This window comes from Maylandia zebra, linkage group LG19 (assembly GCF_041146795.1).
Source record: "Maylandia zebra isolate NMK-2024a linkage group LG19, Mzebra_GT3a, whole genome shotgun sequence".
NCBI lineage: Eukaryota > Metazoa > Chordata > Actinopteri > Cichliformes > Cichlidae > Maylandia > Maylandia zebra.
Window position 1 is genome coordinate 6,233,935 of NC_135185.1, and position 23,563 is coordinate 6,257,497.

General features: G+C 41.2%; 1 protein-coding gene across 2 annotated transcripts in view; it reads right to left on the reverse strand.

Annotated features, from left to right (window-relative positions):
* Nucleotides 1–20,432: 20,432 nt before the first annotated feature.
* LOC101484253 (transcription factor IIIB 90 kDa subunit) overlaps nt 20,433–23,563 on the reverse strand; it is a 130,514-nt gene continuing 127,383 nt past the window's right edge. For both annotated transcript variants that reach the window (XM_004554694.4, XM_004554693.4), the window contains one exon: nt 20,433–22,742. In XM_004554694.4, coding sequence (XP_004554751.1) covers nt 22,705–22,742 — 38 coding nt within the window. In that variant the 3' untranslated portion in view covers nt 20,433–22,704. The remainder of the gene's footprint in view (nt 22,743–23,563) is intronic.

The window sequence follows — 23,563 nt, forward strand, 5'->3', positions numbered from 1 at the left end:
GTGTTTATGCAATCAAATCAGTGCCAACTTTGAGCCATTTATCAGGCAAAAGATGATGTTTTTATTGTTCAACTCCAACCTTCTGTAGCCCAGGGCTAGCTTAGACGTTTATGTTGTTTCCTTTATTGCACAGTTAAACAGAAAAAAATACTTAAAGGAACCAACAGAGAAACAACAATAATCTGAAGTTTTTTATATATATTTGTGAGTGTGTGTGTGTGTGTGGGGGGGGGGGGGGGGGGGGGGGGGGGGTCTTAACAAAGGCAAAGTTTTCATAAATAAAAAACAAACAAACTATTTATACACCAAATGCACCATTTTTCCTCTTCACTTTGGTCCAGAATAGATGGTGTGAGGTAGATTTTTGCAGCTTGTTTGCTAAAAACATGCATCTACTGGTGCTGGAGACAAGGATAATGTATACTTTATTTATCCCCATGGGGAAATTCCTCTTTGCATTTAACCCATTCACTCAGTGAAGCAGTGGGCCACCAATCTAGCGCCCAGGGAGCTGTGTGTACCTTGCTCAGGGGTACCTCAGGGTAGCCGTTCAGTGGACTCGAACCCCGACCTTCTGATCATGGGGCTACTGAGCTATCCCTGCCCCACAGGAGAAAGATGTAAATGTAAATAATAAGTAAAAATGTAAGTAAGAAATTATTCTTAAAAAAAATCAAGAAAACCGACACTGTAAAGATTTTGATTAGTTAAATTAAAGCTTAATGAAAGCTTTTAGTAGCATAAACATCACTATTCTCAAAAGGAAGCAGGGTTATTGCAGTGCCACTACGATAATAAAGTCATTCAGCTCCACTAACGGACCAGTCAGAACTGCCAAGCAGACACTATCTGGCCCTCAGGCTTTATCTCTCCCATATGTCGGGTGTCATCTCTACCTATGAGCCCCATGGCAGATCTTCTACAGGCTGACAGGATCAACAGGCTCCAGCAGCGGGGAGTCTCATCGCTGACGGCAAGGAGTTGGGCTTCATGGTCTGAATGTGAGACAGGATTGGCCCTGAGCAAATATCTCGATTTGATCTCAGGCATGAATATTGAACAACAGCGAATTCCCGTAAGACTAAATTCTCTGGGTTAAAGGCGCTGTCACAGAAAGCACTCTGTGGAAACCTGCTAGTGAAGTCTGTGAGGGTTTATATAAAAAGGCAGACTAAAAGATGTTAAGCTGTGTCAGCATTTAACAAGCAGTGATCACATGATATATTTATTCATTAAACACAAACTTGACCGTTTTTAAGTCTTCCCAACAGATTTCTGTGGAGACTCACACAGTGTCACAAGCCAGTCACATCCTGTCCTAAAAGTAAGTTAGAGGCTCACTGCAGTCAACTCTGGCTGGACAAAGGCTGATCTTTGGCCAAACCACAATTCTGTGGATATCTTATATCATCATGCTGTCAGCAGAGATGAATTATCACCTCAGCTCCCAATAAACAGTTTCACTGTTGTGTTGTAAACAGTCTGATTTTCCTGAGCCCTAAAATAGTATTCTGGCCCTTGGGCGGGTCTCTAATGCCCCCTTGCCCAGTCCCTTCCTCTTAACACAATGTCCCTGATAGAAGATTGCTCCGGGCACTCAGGTAGGGAAAGCGAGATCGTTAACTGATGACACAGCGGCGCAGCATCCTGCTCGGCAGCGCGTGTGAACCTCTGTGGTCATTGTCTGGAAAACAATCCATACAGAAACTGGAGGGTGGAGTGATGAGGCTCGCTGCAGAGTCCAAACAGCCAGCTATTCTCCGCAGTGTCAAAACAAGGTCATGTGGACGCAGCTCATAACACATCATTCCCACGCAAACAGGGGAGTGTGCAGCAGTGCACCGAGCTGCAGAGCAACGGGCCGCCAGGGGATGAATGATTTATCTGCTGAGAGGGACTCATACAGGCAGCTAATGGAGCTGGATGTACAGCTGCAGAGGATAAAGGGAGCAGGGGAGTAACGACAGACAGAAACAGGAAGCTGAAACAGGAGGAGACTCTCACTTCTTTCTACTTTATCATGTCAGGCTAACAGGCCAGACAGCTGACACATGCTTTTGTCCATAAGTGTGTCTGTTTGTGTGTCAGACTGTGTCAGCAGAGAGAACAAATACGCATTGTTGATGATTTGGGTTTGGTTTTTGTTCATGTGCGTGTCTGTGTTCAAAAGTACAAACTCAAATGATCATTTTCTGTCCTAGCTTTTTCTGTTTTTATGATCACGACAGCTGAGTACGCTTGACAATGGACCAGTCTGACATTTCATCTGCTGGTCCTATTTTCCATCTGTCCTTTATACTTTATAGTCGGATATACTTTCAACTGTTGAGCAGAGACTGTTTGCCTTCAGAGTAAAAGTTGTGCCTTTTGAAACATGTTGGTGCAGCTTTCTGTGAGACCGTGATCACTGACTTGTCCACTTGAATTGTAAATTGACTAAAGAGCATAAACATGATGACCCACTGCATCAAATATTGTAACAAAGGCTCTCTGTTGTGAATATTACATTCATAATATCCTAGCAGAAAAAGTTATGTTGCCAGTGTTAAGTGACTGTGTTGTATCTGCATGCTTTAGAAATATAAAAACAAGTTGCTGAGATTGTAGCAGTATAAAGAGAACCTAACCAGACATATATTTTATTTAACTCAATTTAATTCAGTGGACAGTAACAAAGTATCGATCCAATACCAATATTAGTTCTGATATCGATACTATTAATATTTAGATCAGTCTGCCCACCTCTAATAAACGCACAGAATAGAATTTATGGAATTTTTATTTTATTAGTGGTGGAAAAAAAACTAAAACAAACAAAATACATATTCATATGACTGCTTGTAAACTCATGAAAATACATGAGCTGGTATAGCAAAAAGACGTTGATCAAAGAAAATAACACAGTGCATATGGATAATCAGAGTAACTGCAGACACATGCAGCTTTATACTGCTGAGGTTTTATAACCTTTGTTCTCAAGGGCACTACTGTGAGCATCAACCACAAGTGATCGAGGAGAGAATGGGGCAGCAGGAGGGTGGAGAAGCAGGGGAGTGGAGAGGATGGATGGAGTGAGAGAGACAGGCCATCAGAGCCAGCGGTTCTTTAATGAACATCCATCTGCTATGACCTACAATTAAATAAACTGCAGAGAATGGATTGGATATAAGTCCAGCATGTACACTGGACTTTTATATAGGAACACTTCCAATCAGAGCAAAGACTTAGCTCAGCTGAACTCATTGGATATGATCTGGTCAGTTAAGTAGCAGAGCGGGGTTGTTAACTGGTTTCAGTTGCTTTGGTTTTAATGACATTACCCTCTCCTCTTTCCTGCTGTTTTCACTAGTTTTGCATTTGGTTAGGGTCAGTGTTACTACTGGTAGCATAAGGAGATATCTGGACTCTACAGAGGTTGCACGGGTAGTTCAAATGCTCCACGATGGCACATCAATTTGTGCCATTGGCAGAAGCTTTGTTGTCTCCCAGCACGGTCTCATGAGCATGGAGGAGATTCCAGGAGACAGGCGCTTACTCTAGGAAAGCTGGACACAGCTATTGAAGGCCCTTAACCCATCAGCGGGACCTGTAGCCGCTGTAGCTCAGGAGGTAGAGCAGGTCATTTTCTAATCAGGTTGGTGGTTCAATCCCCAGCTGCTCCAGTCTGTATGTCAAATATTCTTGGGCGATCGAAAGCACTTATGTGAATGAAGCAGGTTGTACAAAACACTTTGAGCGCTCAGGTAGTGTAGAAACACTCTATATAAGAACCATTCCATTTATCATTTCCCTTGAGGAAAGAGGAATAGGATGAAGGCAGCACAAGCAACTGGTGTAAACGTCTCTGACCAGACAATCAGTCCTCCTCTGCTCACTTCCAACCATCGTGGGTTGGGATTTAGCATAGAGTACCAGAATTGGCATCCTGGAGGATGAAGATATTTGACATGAGCTAAGGTGTAAAACCATGTGCGTGAGGCCACTGAGGTCACCCAAGACAATCTGGGTTGAACCACCTAAGAAGGGATCTCAGAACTGCATTGTAGAAAGCTGATAGCTGGTGTCATTAGCTACAACTTCTGTCCAATGATGGTCATTCACAGTGGATGTTGATGACCTCCTTTAACCATCGAGCTTCTCAGTCCAAAATGCAAACACTGGTATCCTCGAAAGAGTTTCCTTCTCCTTTAAATGCAGGTGTACAGCTGAGTCTTTGCCTATAGAGATGGCTCTTATATTGCGCTGTGTATTTGTGGAGTGGCTGCATCACCAGCCCTTTTCTGCACTGCCCACAAATGCTTGTAAACTCATTAACCTGCCAATTTGTTTTCAACAACTACAGTGAAACCGGTTATTTGTTTATATATCGATACATTTCCATATATACATATATATATATATATATATATATATATATATATATATATATATATATATATATATATACATACACACACACACACACACACACACACACATACATACATAGAGCAAGTTGTCTTTTTCTACTGCAGTGAGCTTCACTGGTTCAAATCCTCACACAGCTGATAAACTTCAGGCAAGGAAAAAAAATGGCTTCGTCCTTGGTCTGTAAAGTATAGAAATCTCATTTTAGCATTCAGCACCTGTGTGTTGTGCTGTTTGTAGCCGTGCAAATACTGCTGAGTCCTCTCTGAACTGGAGACACCACTGACCAGTAGAAAAATAATGGCCCATGGTGAACTGGCAGCATTAACAGGCCATGAGGTTGGCAATAGTGCAGCAGGCTCGTGATGAGTTTGGCAGACACAGAGGGCTTTGAAAAGTAAAACAAAGTACCCTCATAAAAATGTTAGGAATTTCTTCCAAAAATAGAACGATTTATAGAGCATCATTAGTTACGGATGATAAATGTAAATGACATGTTGAATCTCTGACAAATAGAAAACATTTTATAGAAGTAGTTTAGTGGTTTAGTAACCTTTTCTAATAGAAATTGTGTCTTTTTGCAGTAATTTGTGTACTTGCTAATGGTTGCCGTACAGTGCAGCACATATTTACTGGTCCTGGCCCAGTAGTGCATGCACAATGTCCTCTGAAAATGAACAGCATACAAATTGAAACAAAGCTAATTTAACAAAGCACGCTGTGACACAGACAGAGCACAGATTTTTGTAGCTTAAGCTGGGTGACTTCAATTAGTTTTATAGTGTGTTTGATACAATGCATAATACATGTAATTCAACTGAGAAATCTACATATGCAAATGAAAAAAATTCAATGCAAGCTATAAGTTGAAAAGAAATCATGTGTCATAGCTGTATTTTAGCTGTCACTAACAAAGTCATAAGAGAATAATGTCATATTAAAAATCCCTGTAAATCATTCCCTATATGTTCTCTATACAAACCATGGCATTAAGAAACATAGCTTTAATTATTATTATTATCTGGTCTTTAAGTGATGACGTATGAAGCCTACTTACGGATCCAAACTATTCTGCGTTTATTAAGGCTGTTATGTTTTTAACATGTTTTAATGCTTTTTATCTTGTTTTATTTAATCTGAACAAGCCCCTAAAAAAAGGCAGTGATCTCTGTCGGCCTCTCTCAGTTTTTATTACCACCATTTATTTTAAAGCTCAGTTTTTAAAACCTTACAGTGTAACTACAACCCAGCCCATGCAGCATTGTTGTTCTCCTGACTGAAGTTTGGTTGCGATTGCATTTGCCCCTAACCATCAGGAACCCTCACGCTAACTTTTATCAAGTGGAAAAAGGTTCGCGTTCATCCTCCAGCTTCACTGTGCTAATGTGTTTATATTATGCTAACATAGCTGTGTAGCTAGCCACCACGTAGCACATCATTATATACCAGCTAGCCCAACTTCAGTAACCCTACAAACGTCACTGCTGTTTAGTTTTCTGTCTTCATTTATGTCAGAAGTGATAGCAGAGCTGTACGTTTTAATATGATCATAAATCCCTCGTTCAGAACATGGAATATTAGGTTTAGATGGAAACTAGCAAGCTAACTTCCTGCTAACTTCTAACTCTGTTAAATTTGATAAATTGTGTTTTCATGGATGCCTGGATGTTAAACTTAATTGTTTTACCTGGTAGAGCAGAACGCTGATCATTTTATTAAAGGTGAAAGAATTTAGACAGTTTTTAACTCTAGGTGATGCCACAGTGTTTGTTTGACTTTGGGACCTGAGGCAGAGTTTGGACCCGGCCAGAAACGGCTAATGACAATCTATTGACCTTCAAGGAGAGGTCAGGGGTGACATGTGACATGATATTTTAAATCTTTATATGGTACTTTCTATTACTGACAATACACAGCACACTGCTAAGAATTATAGTTTTTAATTTATAAGGCTTTTTGTCAATTTTCCACCAATAAAACATTAGTTGACCTTGAACACTTTGGTGGGTGTAAGCCAAATTTTAATGAATCGTTAACATGACTCCACTCTTGTACTTGTGACCTTTGTGTGTGAGCCTTCAAAGGCAGAGGACTTTTGTGGCTCCAGTATTGCTGCACCTTAAGACTACAGTGACTTTTTTTTGTCCGCCAGTGCATTAATTATAATATTTTTTAACAGACTTGTGCATGTACAAGCCGAGGCAGTTTGCTTTATTCCTTGCAGTACCCGAGGGCTTGTCTCATAGCAACACAGTCAACAATGCAACACCTGTGCCCAAACAGCTGAACCAAACGCCTGCTAGATTACATTGTGTCATCACAACTTGGCAGCACATTACCAGTCAGCTTTTGAACACCTGAAGCTGGTGTGCTCGCTTGACGTTGATATGTTGCTGCCCCACAACAGACACAACCACAAAATGCAGACTTGTTCCACTGTATTTGCGGAGAGCAGCCATCCACAGCTAATTAGACAGCTTCCAAGATGTTGTCAAACTTTGAGTTGCTTAGCAACAAGGATGATGAAGCACACCTTTAGCCCTTTGAGCTCACTGATGACTGACGCTCACAGCTGAAGACGTGTGTTGGAGCAGAAGAACAAAGATGTGGGCCGATCACACAGCCCGATCTGAAGAGAAGGAGAGAAGAACAAAAATCCCTCTCGTGGTCTTTTTAATCTCCATCATGTTGCCGCTGATCAGGCGCCAGGTGGTCAACCTGCTCGCTCTCTCTCCCTTTGTCTTTTTCTGTCTCTTTCAGTTTTATTCAGACTTGCTCACTCTCCCCCATCATTGCCTCACACACACACACACACACACACACACACACACACACACACACACACACACACACACGGGTTACACAGAAACCACAGCAGGAAGAAGATGTATAACTTTTGCATGCAATTTGTGCAAGAAAAGCGTGTACAGTTGCACACAACTCATCTACACACCAATATGTATATGCAAAAAGAGCAAAGGCACACACAGGTGCAAAGAGACACGCACGCAGGTGGGCTGTAGCATGGCTCCTACCCTGTAATTAAATTCTGTGTCTCCCACCTGTGTTACAGAAGCAGATCTGACTGAAGGTAATTACAGGGCTGCAATGAAACAAAACAACAGAGGGTGCACGCACACACACTTGCACACGAGCCACCTAAACCTCTTATGAGACACCACAAAAGAGGGTACACACGCTCAGGCAGATGCAGGCACACTGCTACAGAGTCTAACCACACACACACACATTCACAGCAGCTATAAATGAACACAGCAGGAGGCTTACATCATACTGCTCTGTGTTTCCCAGCAGGGTTTCACTGTAAATCTGCTGCCTGTCATATGTTTTGATGTCCTGCTGCTCTTTATATGCGACATCCTTCTATTACTGAATCATCCCAAGTGCTTTTACACTCATCACACACACAGTTAACCGTGTCCAGAGAATTTCTGTTTCTGTGCACTGCAAAGACACATTTATACATTTACAAGTTCTCTATCCCACTCGATTCAGAACTACAGTGGGAGAAATAATTATTTGATCTTTGCTGAATTTATAAGTTTGTGCACTTACAGAGAAATGAACAGTCTCTCATTTTTATGGTAGTTTCATTTTAATGGAGGACAGAATATCAACCAAAACAACTGAATTCAGTTTCACTTATATAGCATCAAATCACAACAAAAGTGACTTCAAGGTGCTGTATTCTCTGTATTATTATAAAGTAAAGACCCTAAAATAATAAAGAGAAAACCCCAACAATCAGACAACCTCCTATAAGGAAGCACTTGGTGACATTGGGAAGGAAAAACTCCCTTTTAGCAGGAAGAAACCTCCATCAGAACCAGGCTCAAGGAGGGAAAGCCATCTGCCAAGACAAGCTGAGGTGGAGAGCCAGAGATTATTAACACATACCACAGAAGTTATAAATTATTGAATGTCACTGAGTGAGTACTGAGTAAGTAGTGAGTTAGTATTTGCTTCCCAAGCAAAACATGACTAAGTCCTTGTTGGCGATCACAGCAGTAAATGTTTCTTGGTCTTCAGGTTTGCAAACATCTCAGCAGGGATTTAGTCCTCTCCTCTTTACAGAAACTCTCTGAATCCTTCAGGTTTATGGGCTCCCTCCACAGATTATCCATAGGGCTGATCCCACTGCTTCTTATTCAGCCACTCCTGTATTACCCCATCCTGACTGTTCTGACTGAGGGATGGAGCTTCTTATAGATTTTAGCGTCCCTGGCCCCGTCCATTGGCCCCTCAAAGCGTTGACGTTGTCCTGTACCCTTAGCCGAATAACAGCCCAAAAGCTTGGCTCTAGTGTTGGGGTTTCTCTTTCTCCAAACACAGCAGGTCAAATTGATTGCAACGAGCGGGATTTTGGCTTCATCTGACAGCAACACTTTCTCCCAAGCCTTCTCTGAATCACGTAGATGTTCACCGGCAAACTTAATATGGGCCTGCAGATGCGCTATCAGTGTGGAGACTGTGGTCCCAACTGCCTGAAGATCATTAATAAGCTCCTCCCATGTAGTTTTGGGATAATCCAGCACCTTTCTCGCGATCATCCTCACCTCGTGAGGTACGCTCTTGCATGGAGCTTGGTCTCTTTGGTCTTCCCATCGTGGTGGAGAAGTTGAAATGGAAGAAATTGACTCTGTGGACATCTCTTCTCTACACACAATAAGAGTTGACATCAGGAGTATCTGTAACTGATACACCGATTGATTGATCTGTGCCCCATGGACGCACAGAAAAACAGGATCAGATGTAAAAGTTTAACTTGATGTCTAGACCCACCAAATCAATGTTACACAAATTAGATTGCAAGTTTCGCTGACTTTGCCACACACTGTTTTTGTCTCTGCTCTCTCACACGCTTTCTAATAAGTTTATCTTCTTCTATCAGTGCTCTCCGATTTTAAGCCGCGCAGATGCACGTGCCAGCCCAATTGTACGTGAACGAGATGTGCATGTATATTTAGTGCAATAGCTCAGCTCTATGTGTGTTTGTATATTAGGTGTCTCAGTTTGTGTGTGTGATGGCTGTCGTGGGAGTTGTCTGAACAGATGGGGGTTTGGTTATTCCTTAATGAATTCAATTACAGAGATGGGACCGTACATCAAAACTGAGCTCCCAGCAGAGCACCAGACTCATCTGTGGCCGTAGAGAAACAATTTGGAGCCTCCTGCTCCTCCTCCACGTGTTTACCGAGTCGAACGTTGATCCAAAAAACGTCAAGGATTTATGTTTGGGAACCAGGGGACGACAGGAGCTCGGCGCTCTGTTGCGGCGAATTCAGCTCAGCTGTGGAGCCAAGAGGCTGGACGGCTCCACAGCCAAGACTAATTTCTTCATTTTCTATGCTGTTCAGACTGAATTGGTTCAGCACTCTCTCTCTGTAGCACTCAGCAGTGAACCGAGGAGGGTTATTTCAGTGTCACATGGCGCCATTTTCCCCGGCTATATTTCTCAAACGGTAGCCATGGCCACTTCCACATTGTGCATCCTTTTCTTTTTTTTTTTTGTAAATCCCGCTGTGGGTGAAGTCTGTTCACACTCAGACCGACTGCCTAAGTGGCTTATTATTAAAGCAAGTTTAGGACATTTGCTAGAGTTTCTCAATAGCGTCTGAAATGGCTGGAAAAAACAGCAGACTTTAACTTTGCAGACTCTTCCTCTTCCAGCAGCGACAGGCACATCTGGGCTGTAGTGAATCTCCAGTCTTTACTGTATAGATTTTTTTAAAGTCAGAAGACTGGAGGAGACTGTCATTTTCAAAATTTCAGTCACAAAAATAAGGCGCCAACGCGGATTTAGAGCGAAGCGCTGTGTTTGATAAGAAGTACCTCTAATTGGCCTTCTTCGTCCTGAAACAGCTTTTATTTTCTGTCTAAACTGACAGTTTACAGTACACAGGAAAAACTGCTTTGACTTTAGGTTTCTAAGCCACTCACCAACTTAGTCTCAGCAGATGAGTTGATGTCAGTATCAGCTTACATACCTGATGGCTCAGTTAATACCCTGGCCATTTCATATAAGGCACATTATTTAAGCGGCTTTAGCCTGCCCGCATACTGTAAACCTACAGACCACTGTGCATCTCCACCATCCATCCCCGCCATAATAATCTTATATCTGTAGCCATCGATGCCTCCGCAGTCTGTGCTGGAGCTCCTGCTTGTTTTGGTGTGAATGCCTTTGTATCTAGGGCAATGCAAATGCTGCATTTATGTTGTCACACAGTCAAAAACATTAAAAGAAAAGAGAGATGGGAAATGATAAGAACGGCTCTACTTTGAATCAAGTTAAACCAGAGAAGGATTTGTCCTTCAGCTCCCTCTGGACCACTGCACTAGGAACATCTCCCTGCCCCCCTTAAGCTACCTGTCAGGAGCATTCATCCAGATGATGGCAGAGAAAACAGCCACAGAGGGTAACGTGAATATGTCTATGTATTTACTACACAATAGACGTCGCCCGCTGCAGAATGAGGAAGGTTAGCGAAGAGCCCGGCTACAAGAGAGAGCAGGAAAGTGAAAGCTCTAAGCTAAGGTCCCGGGAAATAATTGGGGTGAGGAAGGCAATCCGGAGGAAGGTTGTGGTGTTATAGGAGGGATGCAGAGCGGGTGCGGGGGGTGAGTTTGATATGCTGATGCAGGAAAAAGCAGTGCGGTGAAGGGGGGTTGGGGGATTTTTTGAGGGAAGGAAGGGTGGGATTATTAGGAAAATGGCTCTGGCGAGAAACAAGGCAGACTGGTCCAGGCCTGGAAAAAGGAAAGAGAGTTTGTCCGTTCCCGTGCTTCTGTCTTTGTGAGGACCAGCTTCAGTTTTTTGTCCTTGACAGTATGAACACTTTTAGAAACAAAGCGAGAACATTATTGCAATTTAAAGTTATCTTCAGGGGAGTAAACATCTGCTTGCAAAGTGAGTATATAGTTTTAGAAAGGTTTGGAAAACTGAGGGCAACGTACCATCAGAGATGAGGAGGTGAGCACATTTTCTGAAGCGTGATAGTTTAAAACCCAGAATATTTTTTAAACAGTTCTAGAAATTAAAGATAATTATTTTGGTAAAATGTACTTTACTTTCAACCAGTGAAAACTTTGTTAACCAATAGTTTAGAGATCAGCTCAGAACCAATTAAGCTGTGTAAAGAGGCGGGACGAGTTTGGAGCTCATCCAATCAGAAGTGACACCTTGAGTCTGTTCGTATGGAAACTTCTCACATTTGATGTCAAAGAAAATAAGACGCTTTGTAAAAAGTGTGGAGCAATTTTCACCGGTACTGCTGTGTGATACTGTAGATTGCCAAGTACATGCAGGGCCAGTATTGCCAATACCAACACCGATGCCAATGCTTTTAACCTACAAAGGCAGCTTATAAAGTGAGAGAAGTGTTTCACGATTTATGAGATGAATCATCATCAATTTGTAAATTCTGAACACATTTTAACGACTACTGAATCCCTGTGATTTTTACTTTGAAAAAAGAACCAAAATATTGATGCTATCACGCTAGTATGAATCCAGTACAACTCCCAGGGTTGGTATCGATATTTAGGTGTTTCGGACCTAAATATCAATACGAACACAACAAAGTTTTACACTTTATACTGCAGTCAACAGAATCTTAGATGCTTAAATTATTCTAGTTTAACTATTTTAACTAAAACTAACAATTTTAGCCCAAAGAGTAAAACTAAGTCAAAATTACCACTTGATTTAACGAGGCGAGGCGTGGATAAGTCGATATGAAAGTTGCAGATGGGGTTAGGTTTGTTGTGATGAGGGAATGCATTATGTAAATCATGGGTCCCCACAAGTGCAGCAGAATATTATTTGTCTGGGAGGCTGGCTCACCTAGTAAAGGTGCCTTTGAGTCGAACACCAACACACAGTCAGACACAAACATACACACACACACACACAGCCTCCAGGGAGAAGTTAGCTCAGTGGCTAAACTGCAGCTGTCAGAGGGAGAAGACAGGAACAAATAAAAAGGAGGGGGCATAGTATGAGATGAAGAAAGCAATGAAGGAGAGGGGTAAAAGCGAGTGAGTGATGGGGCATTAAAAAGAAGAGTTACCGACGGAGGGATGAAATGCGATGGAGAAAAATGAGAAAGAAATGATGATGGGCTTTTAAAAAGACTGGAGAGAAAAGGTGGAGGTGGAGGGGGGAAGGAGAGGTGAAGAAAGTGGATAGAGAATAAAGTAGAGCGGGGACATTAGAGAAATTACAAATGGAGGGATGGTTAAGAGAGAAAACATTAGGGGTTTGGTAAATAAAGGAGGAATATTTCTTTAAAAAGCAGGACCGATGTCGGTTAAAATAATGGAAAGAAGGGAAGCACTGAATACTAAATAGGAAAGCAAATTATAGAGGGATGATAGGGCAGGGAATAGAGGAGGGAGTAATATTAGAGAGCTGGTCAGCCCTGCGTGTCACAGGTCTGTGGCTCAAAGAACCAACTGGAATCGCTGCCATCTGTGGATTCACTTGTGAAGGCCGACCACTGTGGGAACACAGCGTCCCAGACTAAAAGAGCTATCCCAGTGCACTCGCTCTATTGCACCATCAACTTTTATTTAACCACCTCTGTCAGGGGCATAAACTGCTCCACAAAAGACGAATGGTTAGAAGGCTTTTATGAGACAGTAGTAGATGGAAGATATTTGTCTTATGAATAAACTGTGTGAACTTACTGTCCCGTTGCTGAACAAGCTAATGAGCTGTTTCTACCTCGTACCGCCCCCCCCCCTTAATATTCCATTGTTATGAATGCAAGATGTGCAGTCCTGAGGACACAGTGTCAGGGGGTGTAAGAAAGAAAATGGAGAGCTGATATGACTGCCTCCAGACAGCATATTCCTGGCTTGCCAGCATGCTTGGGTTTGCTCACATGTTATGAGCGTTTGCTGGTGTGTGCGCGGCCTTCAAGGTCAAGTCAAGTTCATTTTAGCTCAGAGCATTTCCCTTTAAATGCGTTTAATATTTAACATAGCAGTTTGAAGGGAACAAGTAAAACAAGGAGCGCTCCAAGTGTGCAAACTTCCACTAAGGCAGGTTTTTTATTTTAAGGGAATCATGTTGTGTTTTGTATATATTCATTTTGCTGTTTTTGGTCTTTTTAAATGTACTTTAAGAAGTTTGTAGTTAAAAAAAAGTGCAAAGTGCAGGTTTTTGTTGTTTGCCCTGTTGAAACCCATTTTAATATACTTGACATGGCTTTGAGTTTGAGTATTAGCATTTATGTCACTGTGTAGGAAAATTCATTTAAATGTTTAAATGTAATAAATATGTTAAACTTTGATATTTTGACCTTCAGATCTATTTACTTTGAAGAAGAGGTCAAAGGTCAAATGTGACATGATCTTTAATATGGTACTTTCTATATGTTGACAATACAGCACACACTTGTCAGAATCATAGTTTCTAAGTTATAAGGGTTTTTTTTTTGTTAATTTATAACCAATAAATCATTGAATTGAAGTCCTTGATAGAAATAATAATGGCTGAATAATGGATAGTTGACATGACCCCAATCTATACTCCTAAAAAATGTGATCAGAATTCATTCAAACCTTTTTGCTATCGTGTTTAGAGACAGAATGACGAACAAACTGCTTGGCAGAGTTTCAAAGGCACATCTTCCATTCAGCTTTGCAAAAACATAAACATGGGGTCACCACAGCAGGTAGCGCCACACATTTTTTCCCTTGTTAGGCAAATGTAAACACCACAGACATTTAAAATGATTTTGGAAAACAAAACGTCGTACGAAACGAAAGTCAGAGAAAGAATGTGATCATTCCTCTGATATCAACAACCTCATTTTCTTGAATTTCTACAACAGAGGAGGAGAGTGTAAAGAAATCTGCAAGACACATTATTAGGAAATACACCAAGTTTAGAAAAAAAAACAAGACTCATCCTTTGAGGAGAGAGATCAGATAAGATTGGAATACAGGAAACAGGAGAGAAAAGAAGGAAAGACGAGAAGTAGGTCAGACAAAAAGAAGGAGAGGTGCTGGGAAAAGGAGAAGAAGGAAAAGGGATGGAGGTTGTTTAGACAAAGAGAGTGTGAGATTAAGGTGAAGATGAGAGAGTAGTGAGAAAGGAAAGTGAGACACCGGAAAAAGCACCTAAGGAAAAAAACTGCTTGTGCTTCTTTCTTTGTACTGACGGAAACGGGAAGAGCAGAGAGGAAGTTTAGGGAAGGAAAGACGAGCTTCTCTTTTTTTTTAAATCCCGAGTTTTTCCTCAAGTCACGCTTACAGAGAATTTTGCTCACGAGAATTACAATAAATAAATAAATAAATCTGTTTAATCAGCTCACACAAGGGACAGTTTTCACTGGCAGAAGGAATCCTTTTCCCATTCGCTCGCTCGCTGCGGAAAAGGTGAAAAAGGTCGCAGACACTGCAAAAGCAGCACGCTTTATTCTTATTCCTCCTACCTCCCTCACTCAGCTGCGGCGTAAAGGTTAGAGCAAAAGTTTGGTGTCGGAGGAAGATTAAGTTTCAGTAAAACTTTTAAGTGCAGAGGGGGGAGCTGGCAAATACTGAAAAGCTGTGTAGGTACAGTCGGCCCTTGGGGAGAGAACAAGCAGGCAAGAGGGAGTGGGTGGAAAACCAAGAGGGGGGCCTTAGAAAGCTGACCTGACAGCACAATTACATAGCATCATAAAGCATGAAATTATTTTCCAGAGCGTCTTAGGAGAAAAGTCGACCTGAAAAGGGACACTGGTGGAGGGTCACATAGAGTGTAATTTAATAGTTTTGTCAAATGTTTCTGCTCCAAAAGGCCTGCGGCGCCCTTCTGTTTCAACTTAGCTTCAGATGTTGGTGAGTATCGACAGGATGGTAATTCCCCAAGACGGCTCAGGGCTTACTTGTGACATTTTCACGCCGTATAATAATCTGTTAATAGGACTCATTTAGATGCACTCCAAATTAACTGGGCGTAGAAAATTGAATCTCTGGATGTTTTTTTTTCTTTGTTAGTTTTAAAACAAGGTCATTAACCACTAACTTTTACAGAGCGACATTTAACTGAGGATAATTAAAGGTCAGGAAATATTAAAAGACAAGCTTCAGTCAGTGATCCTCGTTTATGCGGCTTCATCGTTTTAAAGAAGGTTACAGCCGAGGCCAGTCGCACGAAATTAAAACAAATGATGGTACACTGTGAGGTATATCAAGAAGTCCTGGGGGGGGGGGGGGGGGGGGGGGGGGTTTCTTAACCTGATTTTCTCCTTGTGGGTTATTAAACTTTCATGAGATCTCATCTTATTCATTTCGTTTTGGAAATTAACTTGCCAGCTCTGAAATATGAAGGTTCCTAATGTTTTAAGGTTTCCCAGATATGATCTGTTATTTAAACTGAGAAACATGCCTGTTTTCAAACTAACAATATCTGTTTAAAAACTTAATTACTGAAGAACTCGCATTAAGATTCAATTCCATTGAGTTTTATTTATATAGAGCCAAATTACAACAGTAGTCACCTCGTGGCGGTTTATGTTGTAAAGTAAAGAGAGAAAATGCCAACTGTCAGATGAACCTCTTTGAGCCAGCACTTGGCCACAGTGGGAAGAAAAAACTTCCTTTTAACAGGAAGAAACCTCCAGCAGAACCCGGCTCGGGGACGGGCGGACAGTTGGTGGTGATGGGACGGACACGGGATCAGCTCTGCCAGCCATTCTGGAGACTGAACATGACGTAGCCACGGCCGGTTGTTTTATGGTCCTTTCCTCTGCTCTCAGTTTGGCCATGTCCTACACTCTGTGTATGAAACTCCTCCCTTTTCCACACGGAGAGCAGCTGAGTCGACAGCAAAGGACAGTGGCGAAGACAACTCCTTAAGGTAGTTAAGTTTCCAACAATTTATCCAAAACCTCTTCAAGGAAGCACAAAATAAAGCCCTGTACAGGGTGTACCCCGCCTCCCGCCCTATAGCAGCCTATCCCAGCTCCCAGAGGGAGAGAAGTGACCCATCACCAGTCAGTCCCATGGCTAACACATTATCCACTCATTTCCTTACAGTCTTATGCAGTTCATGTAATTGACATTTATCTTATTAAGTCAATATGTTGATTGTTAGTTTTGACTTTGAGCACCAAGTTGTTGGTTTGTTCTGCCCCAAAACATGATCATGATTTTAAATATCTTATGCATAGAGTTTGGTGACTACATCAGGCAGTTTTTCTTTATTTTCCCTGGGTCAGCTCATATTTCTGCATGCACATCGACTTAAAAGAAACAATAGTTGCAAAAAATACCATAAATGGGTCTACAACAAAAGCATGAATCCCATAAAGCCGCATAACACTCACAGCTTTGTAAGGCAAAGAAATGTTTGCCTCAAAAGGAAACAGCGTGGTGTGTAGAGGCTTCAGCATACATCATCTGATTGTAAAGTGCCGCCTCTGTTTCAGATTTCCTCCCACTCTGATGAGTGACTCATCTTTCCATAGAATATCTTCACACGCACCAAGAGATAGGTTACTCAATGTCTCAGGCAACAACAATGCCTTCAGAAAACTGCAAGAATCCATAGACTTCAAGTGATCCAGCAGTACCAGTGAACCTCCTTATCTAATGAAAAGCTGTCTTGATGCTGGATTGCGCCTGATCTAATGCAGGCGTCTGTTATAAAAGTTCAAGCTGAGTTCAATTCCACATAGAAATAGTGAAACAAAGACTGAAAAAGTTCATAACGACCAAGGGATTTAAAACAAATGCTCAGTGCAAAAGAAGAGAAGTATATAAAAAATACACAAAGGCCACAGCGCTGAGTAAATAAAAGAATAACATTCACTCAACAAAATCATATAACATATACACATAGACATATAAGCCTTAACAATAGCTCAACACAGTGAGGCTGTGCCTGCATGATGCTCATGGTTAAGCAATCAAGCCTCAAGTTGTTTGTCAAGAGTCAAAGTCAATCATGATCATTTGAACTAACGTCACTCTGAGTAAAATCCCAGTTCACTGCAAGTCAACAAGAGGAGTCCAAGTCAAATTCGTTCCAAGACAACAGAAGCAAACGAGCACGTTTAAAATAACGCTGTAGGTTCTGTTTATCTCTAAAGTTCCTACCAAGTGGAGTACAAAGGCAGCCGTGTTGTAGTGACGCTTTGTTAACATTGTGCAAAGCTTGCCGTAGAACCTTCTCTCTTCCTTCCATAGCCATTTGACAGCTTAACAGCGTTGGGCCACTTTAATTTTGACTTCACTTTCTCAGTGGGTGTTGCGCTCATGTTCATTTCTCTCCCCCGAGTGATTTTCTCTGACAGCACTATCAGGCTCGTCTTTTTCAGCTCATTTTCTGTGACAGCTGTAATTTTTGGTCTGTTTGATTTGATTTATCTGGATGTTCTCCCTGCTTCATTTCAGAGCTAAAGATGCCAGAAGAAGCCACAAAGTTGTTTTCACTTGTCCTGAATTTATTTCCTACATAGCAGCAAAAACAGCAGCAACAAAAAAAAGCTTACAGAAGGCCTCAGAAACACTTCCAGATTAAACTGGGCTAAGGAAGCGTGTTAAAGGTTGACTAATCTGAAAGAATCGCAATAAAGGTTTTAAGGGGTATTTATTATTTTCTTCTTTTTTTTGGGTTGTATGGAAGCCCCAAACGCAATTTCATTGTTCTTGACAATGACAATAAATAAATAAATACTAAATAATAAATGGACATGAAAATAGTTGCTAGCCTAACAACATTAAGCCTTCAAACAAACATATCTGAAGTCGCTAGTTAATGATGATAAGACAGCCTTCACTTGTATTTAGACCAGGGGTGGGGAACTCCAGGCCTCAAGGGCCAGTGTCCTGCAGGCTTTAGATTACCCTGGGCCAACACACCCAGGCCTCTGGAGAACTTCAAGACATGCTGAGGAAGTAATTTAACCATTTAAATCAGCTGTGTTAGATCAAGGACACATCTAAAACCTGCAGGACACCGGCCCTCAAGGCCGAGAGAGTTCCCCCGCTCCTGATTTAGAACAATACAGTACTCAATGTATTCTACAGAGCAGTTCAAAGATCTAAATGTAGACAAAGTTACATGACACTTTCAAAGGTGAACTTAAAGAAATCCATAAAGGTTATGGATACAGGAAGGGAGTGTGGGGGAAAATTATAGGTAGAATATGATGTGCAAAGAGCTTGTACCAAGTCCAGTGTGCGATGGTATTGCAGCCTGAGTAAAGAAGTGTGTTACTGTAACACCTAACAATTGACTACAGCTGCTAGCTTCTTGTTGTGGCATTAAAAGGATTTGCTACCTCAAAGCACATTGTGCGCTGTCGGTCCTGCGTGCTCCACAACAACATTCAATATTTAGTATTTACTGTTATTTACTAGATTAATGCGATGGTGCTGTGTTTATTATTTTGCTCTTTTTTCTCTCAACAGGTGATCTGGGAGATTTGTTTTTCTTTTAAGTGTCCTTTTTCACTGTCCCTCTATTTTTTCTTTTCTTTTATCTTTCTTTCTCCCTTTCCTATCCCCCGGCCATGTCTGTTCCGTCTGTAACAATAAATAAAAAATAAAATAAATAATAAGGTTGATCAAATGGACCAATACAGCAAGGTTGTGATGATCCACTTGTTAAAGTAAATCCGTCGGGTATCTTTGCTGGCCTTCGGACATAAAGTCTGACGGCTAAAGAACCAAACGGGACAGGCCAAAAAAAACAGAAGGATTTGCTTGACAGCGATCATTGGACTTCCCAATACATGGAACAATGAGAAAGTCCAACTCAGTGAAGATCCAAGAAAGAAAACTATAGATTTACACAAGTTGGTAAAGTTTCTTTAGCCATTTCTGGAGAATGCAGATTCCAGAATCATCAGTTTAAACAACTGTACATAAGTAGAAGTTACAACTTTGCAAAGGTCTGGAAGAAGACCTAAACCATCACCCTTACATAAGAGGCTAATGAAGTTTTATTATCAGTCAAGCGAAAGATTGAGCTTTTAGCCACAATGACAAGGAGTGTTTCCAGGAAAGGTGAAGATTTCAAACCTAAGAAAACTGTACCGACTGATTCCGATGCTTCAACTTCACCTTAAATCAACAACTAGATGAATGAAACTTGGACACAAGTGTTCCAACAGGATCCAGTGATCCTGAACGCATATCAAAGCTGGTTTTGGAATGCTTAAGAAATGGCCTTCCCAAAGCCCTGACGTCAACCGTACTTTGAAATGATGTGGACTAAACAACCAATACAAATCTACCAATTCTGGTAAGAAGAGTGGTCAAATATTGATGGTAACAGAAGGTGCCCGGCCAAAGTGCAAGTGACCCTGTGTAGATTACAGAAAGCTGAAACAATTCTTGTTATTTAAAGTCATTAAAGATAAATGCTGGAAAAAAGGAATCATAAGAATCCCCAAATTCTCACGATGAGTGTATTTAAACATGTGACCACAACTGCATGTTAGGCAAGGCTCCTCAAACACCAACAGACAGTAATGCCAGGCATATGGTCATCTGTTCGTTAACAATTAATTTTTTGTTGTAGTCTGGAACTTTTGAAAGTCACCAGGTCACCCAAAGGTAGCAAAACAGGGCTATTTACCACCATTAAGTTCCTCAAGCAATAATCCCCTGTATGCACAGCTGTGTTTTTGAGGTTGCTGCGGGTTGGTGGGTGTTTCAGACGTTATCCAACAGAAAAACACCTCAACAGCATGTCTGCTGCATGCTGTTGCACAATGTTATGCAAACATGTCATTAAGATAGAAACTTTATACTGTTTTCAGGTCTGAACACGACCTGGGTTTTTACTCCAGCCACCTTTAGTTGTTGCTCTTTGTGGATCTGTCTGCCTTCAGGTTTGACTGCAGTGAGTTAAAGGCATGCATGCTGTATGTTTTGGGTCATTCATTTGAACAATGAAGCTCTCACTGTTTCTGAAGTTTAGAGATCACTTTATTCATAGCATCAATAAATACTGGAAATGAAAGCACGCAGATCAGTTATTCTATGTTTGGCAGATGATGTGGTGTACTGTGGATCATGAACTACTCCTTCATCACACGTTGGTGCAAGTTCATTTTGATTTCATCTGTCCAAAGAAGCTTGTTCCATCATTGCACAAGACTCTTTTAAAATGTATTTTCTAGCAGTCTTATCTTTCTGGAGATCAGATTTTTGCATCTTGAGGTAAGCCGTGTTTTGTGGACATTCAAAACATTTGCTTCACTTCAACTGTATGTACTGTATGCATATGTTCTCACAAACATTTATTAATTTCAACGCAAATTTTTGGATTATACCATAGAGTTTTATTTCCTAAGTTTGTCATGAAATAATGACAAAATTACAAACACATTTTTCCATGAACGTGTTCATCAAACATTAGTCCAGATACGTTTGAGCCTGTGAAAACCAGCTCTAATTTTAAGTGGTTAGTGAAATATTTTGTTCATTCCTTTAATTTAAAAGGCTGAAAGACAAATCCATTGTAGTGTAGAAAGGCAAAATGACAAAAATAATGACTGTATTATGGAGGGAACACAGTGGACTCAAAGAACATCTCAGGACAGAAACAGCAGATGCGATGTGGAGAAAGCATTTACATCGTCACTTGACATTTCTCAAAAACCAGACAAAAAAACAAAACAAAAAACATTTTTGGATCCATTTAGTGCATTTTTACTGCAGCAGTAAAGGTACACAACATTAGGCAGATGTAACATGAAGACTCAGCAGCAGCAGCAATCAGTCAGGGTGAACCAGGATGCATCATTAAATACTGTTATGTGGATACAGTGAAAAGGCCACAGTCTGCTTCACTCATCATTTCAACACAAAATTCATTTAAAAAAAAAACAAAAAAAACAAAAAAAACAGACGTCACTCTGGCTGAACTCCCTTATTCATTTGGAAAATATAATCTTGCAGAAATACCTCTGTAGTCTGCAACAGGAATAAGGAATACAAGGAAAATCAGATGATACCATCTCATGCGTTAATTATAGATAACCAAATAAATCAATAAATAATTAAGACAAGTACAAACCAAATCGACAGCAAAATCAAAACAAATCCAAATATTGTATTCCTTTAACCAACTCCATTTTAAATTAAAATGACATCCTTACTCGCACATAACCCATAACCTAGCTCAAACATATTGAAGGCAACGTGTATGTAATACTGGGTTTAAGCAGACAGCACGCGTCTGTCTGCTAAATCGATAAGGCATTCAGAAAACCGATGTTAGCTTGGCAAATACTGATGATTGATCTCACGCTACCTGCTTGTTTTTCCAAGGATGCTATAGTTGAGAGGAAGTGACGCGCGGTCAAGTGTTAAGAATTCAAAGTGTAGCTTTAAGCAGACTAGGTTATGCAGTGATCCGTTTATTTTTGCTGTGTTATAACATCTGAGGGACTCATTTGTGAACATTCATCCATTCAACATCACCGCTGCTTTGGTATTTGCAGGTCAGGAGAAACACACTTTTCAAACTGGGCTCAGTTTAGGTAAAGTAGTTACAACTTTTTATAACAGGTCTACATTCACGACTGTTGTTCCAGCAGCATTTAAAGTTACCACCAAACACCTCAAGATTAACTCAGAGGTTTGATGCCCATATCCTGACAGGTAGAGTGGTTTTGGTAGGCCCTGGAAGTTAGTGGTTTAATGCTCTGACTGGTCTTTACAATGCATTCAAGCGTAGACTAGCTGTCCTTCTACTGCAGTTAATGTATCCACGAATCTGTTCACTGTACTATCAGCCGAACTGACTGAAGTCAAGGACGTCCAGTTTCACTGTCAGGCAAAACAAGCAAGCAAGTGCTGGCAAGTGTCTACCAGCTTACAAATCAGAAGAACCTTTTGACTTCATTGATTCATTTGATTCATTTACAAGTTGCTGCAGGTCCTCTGCTTTAGCCCAAATATCTAAGCCAGTTCTTACTGGAAGCACAACCCTTGATTGCGCAGTGTGAGCACTACAGTCTGCCAGTGTCCTGCACTGATAAATACATATGCACCACTCACTTCCACCTAACCATCTCTGGTAGCATTCAGTAAGTATGTCTTCCCAGGTCAGTCCAGCTGGGACACCAAATGGAATGAGGAGCTTAATTATTATTTATTCGCACACATTTATTCCTGATGGGAATTTCCCATTCAGCTCGCCATTACAGCTTCCACCATCTGTAGCTGCAGCCACTTAGTGTCCCGTAGTAAACATTTGATTCTTTTGGGAATTCAAAACTGTCCACACTAGTTGAGGATAGCAACCGAGAGGGACTGCCGCTAGAATCCATCGTCGTAATCTCCGTCACAGCCGTAATCTGGAGGGTGGGGGAGAAATAGAGGGTTTAGATACACTGAATGAAGAATGATGACTTGGTGTTGAAATCTGCGGTACGCACTCTGAAAATCACATAAAATGTGTCAGTGGAGACAAGTTGGTAAGATTTTAATGAAGACGTATAAAGGAACTTTATTTGGACCGTATATTTTGCATAACAACAGGGAATCCTTCCCTTCCTTTCTTATCCTAATGGCCTGGAGCCAAAATGGATTTCTGAGATGCAAGTAAATAAAATGTTCTCAGATCTCTGGGAAACTGCAGTCAGCTGGTGGTATCTCTAGTCAGAATGAAATGATTGAACTTCTGCAGCAGCCTCCGAGATGCATGCTCATCCATAAAGACTTCCTGGTGTGTGCCGAAACTCTGCGAACAGCCAAGTTTTAATTTCTTCTACTGCTAATGCTACTCTTCCGGCAACACTGCTCTGGCAAAAATACAACTTTTATGACAGTTTGAACTTTAACACTGAGGTTGCAACCTCATTTTTTGTCCAACCCATACAGATTAGAGACATAAGTTTCAGCGTAAAAAGGTAAGTGGAAGTAAAAGATCAAGAAAAAGTTTGGTAACAAAAATTGCAGTTCCTCTAATGACCACTTGAGGCTGGCTCTAAAAGGAGTGACTTTTACATCTTCTTCTACATCAAAATGTAAAAATCAACATGTTTGAAGCCTGGAACGAAACCATTTTGGTTTCTGGTGTCATCTTCAGTGCATTCATTTGGCTCAACGTCCCCACGTTGAGCCCCCAGCCTCGTCCAGCTTCAGAGGCTGGACAAGGCTGACCCTGACCTTCTGG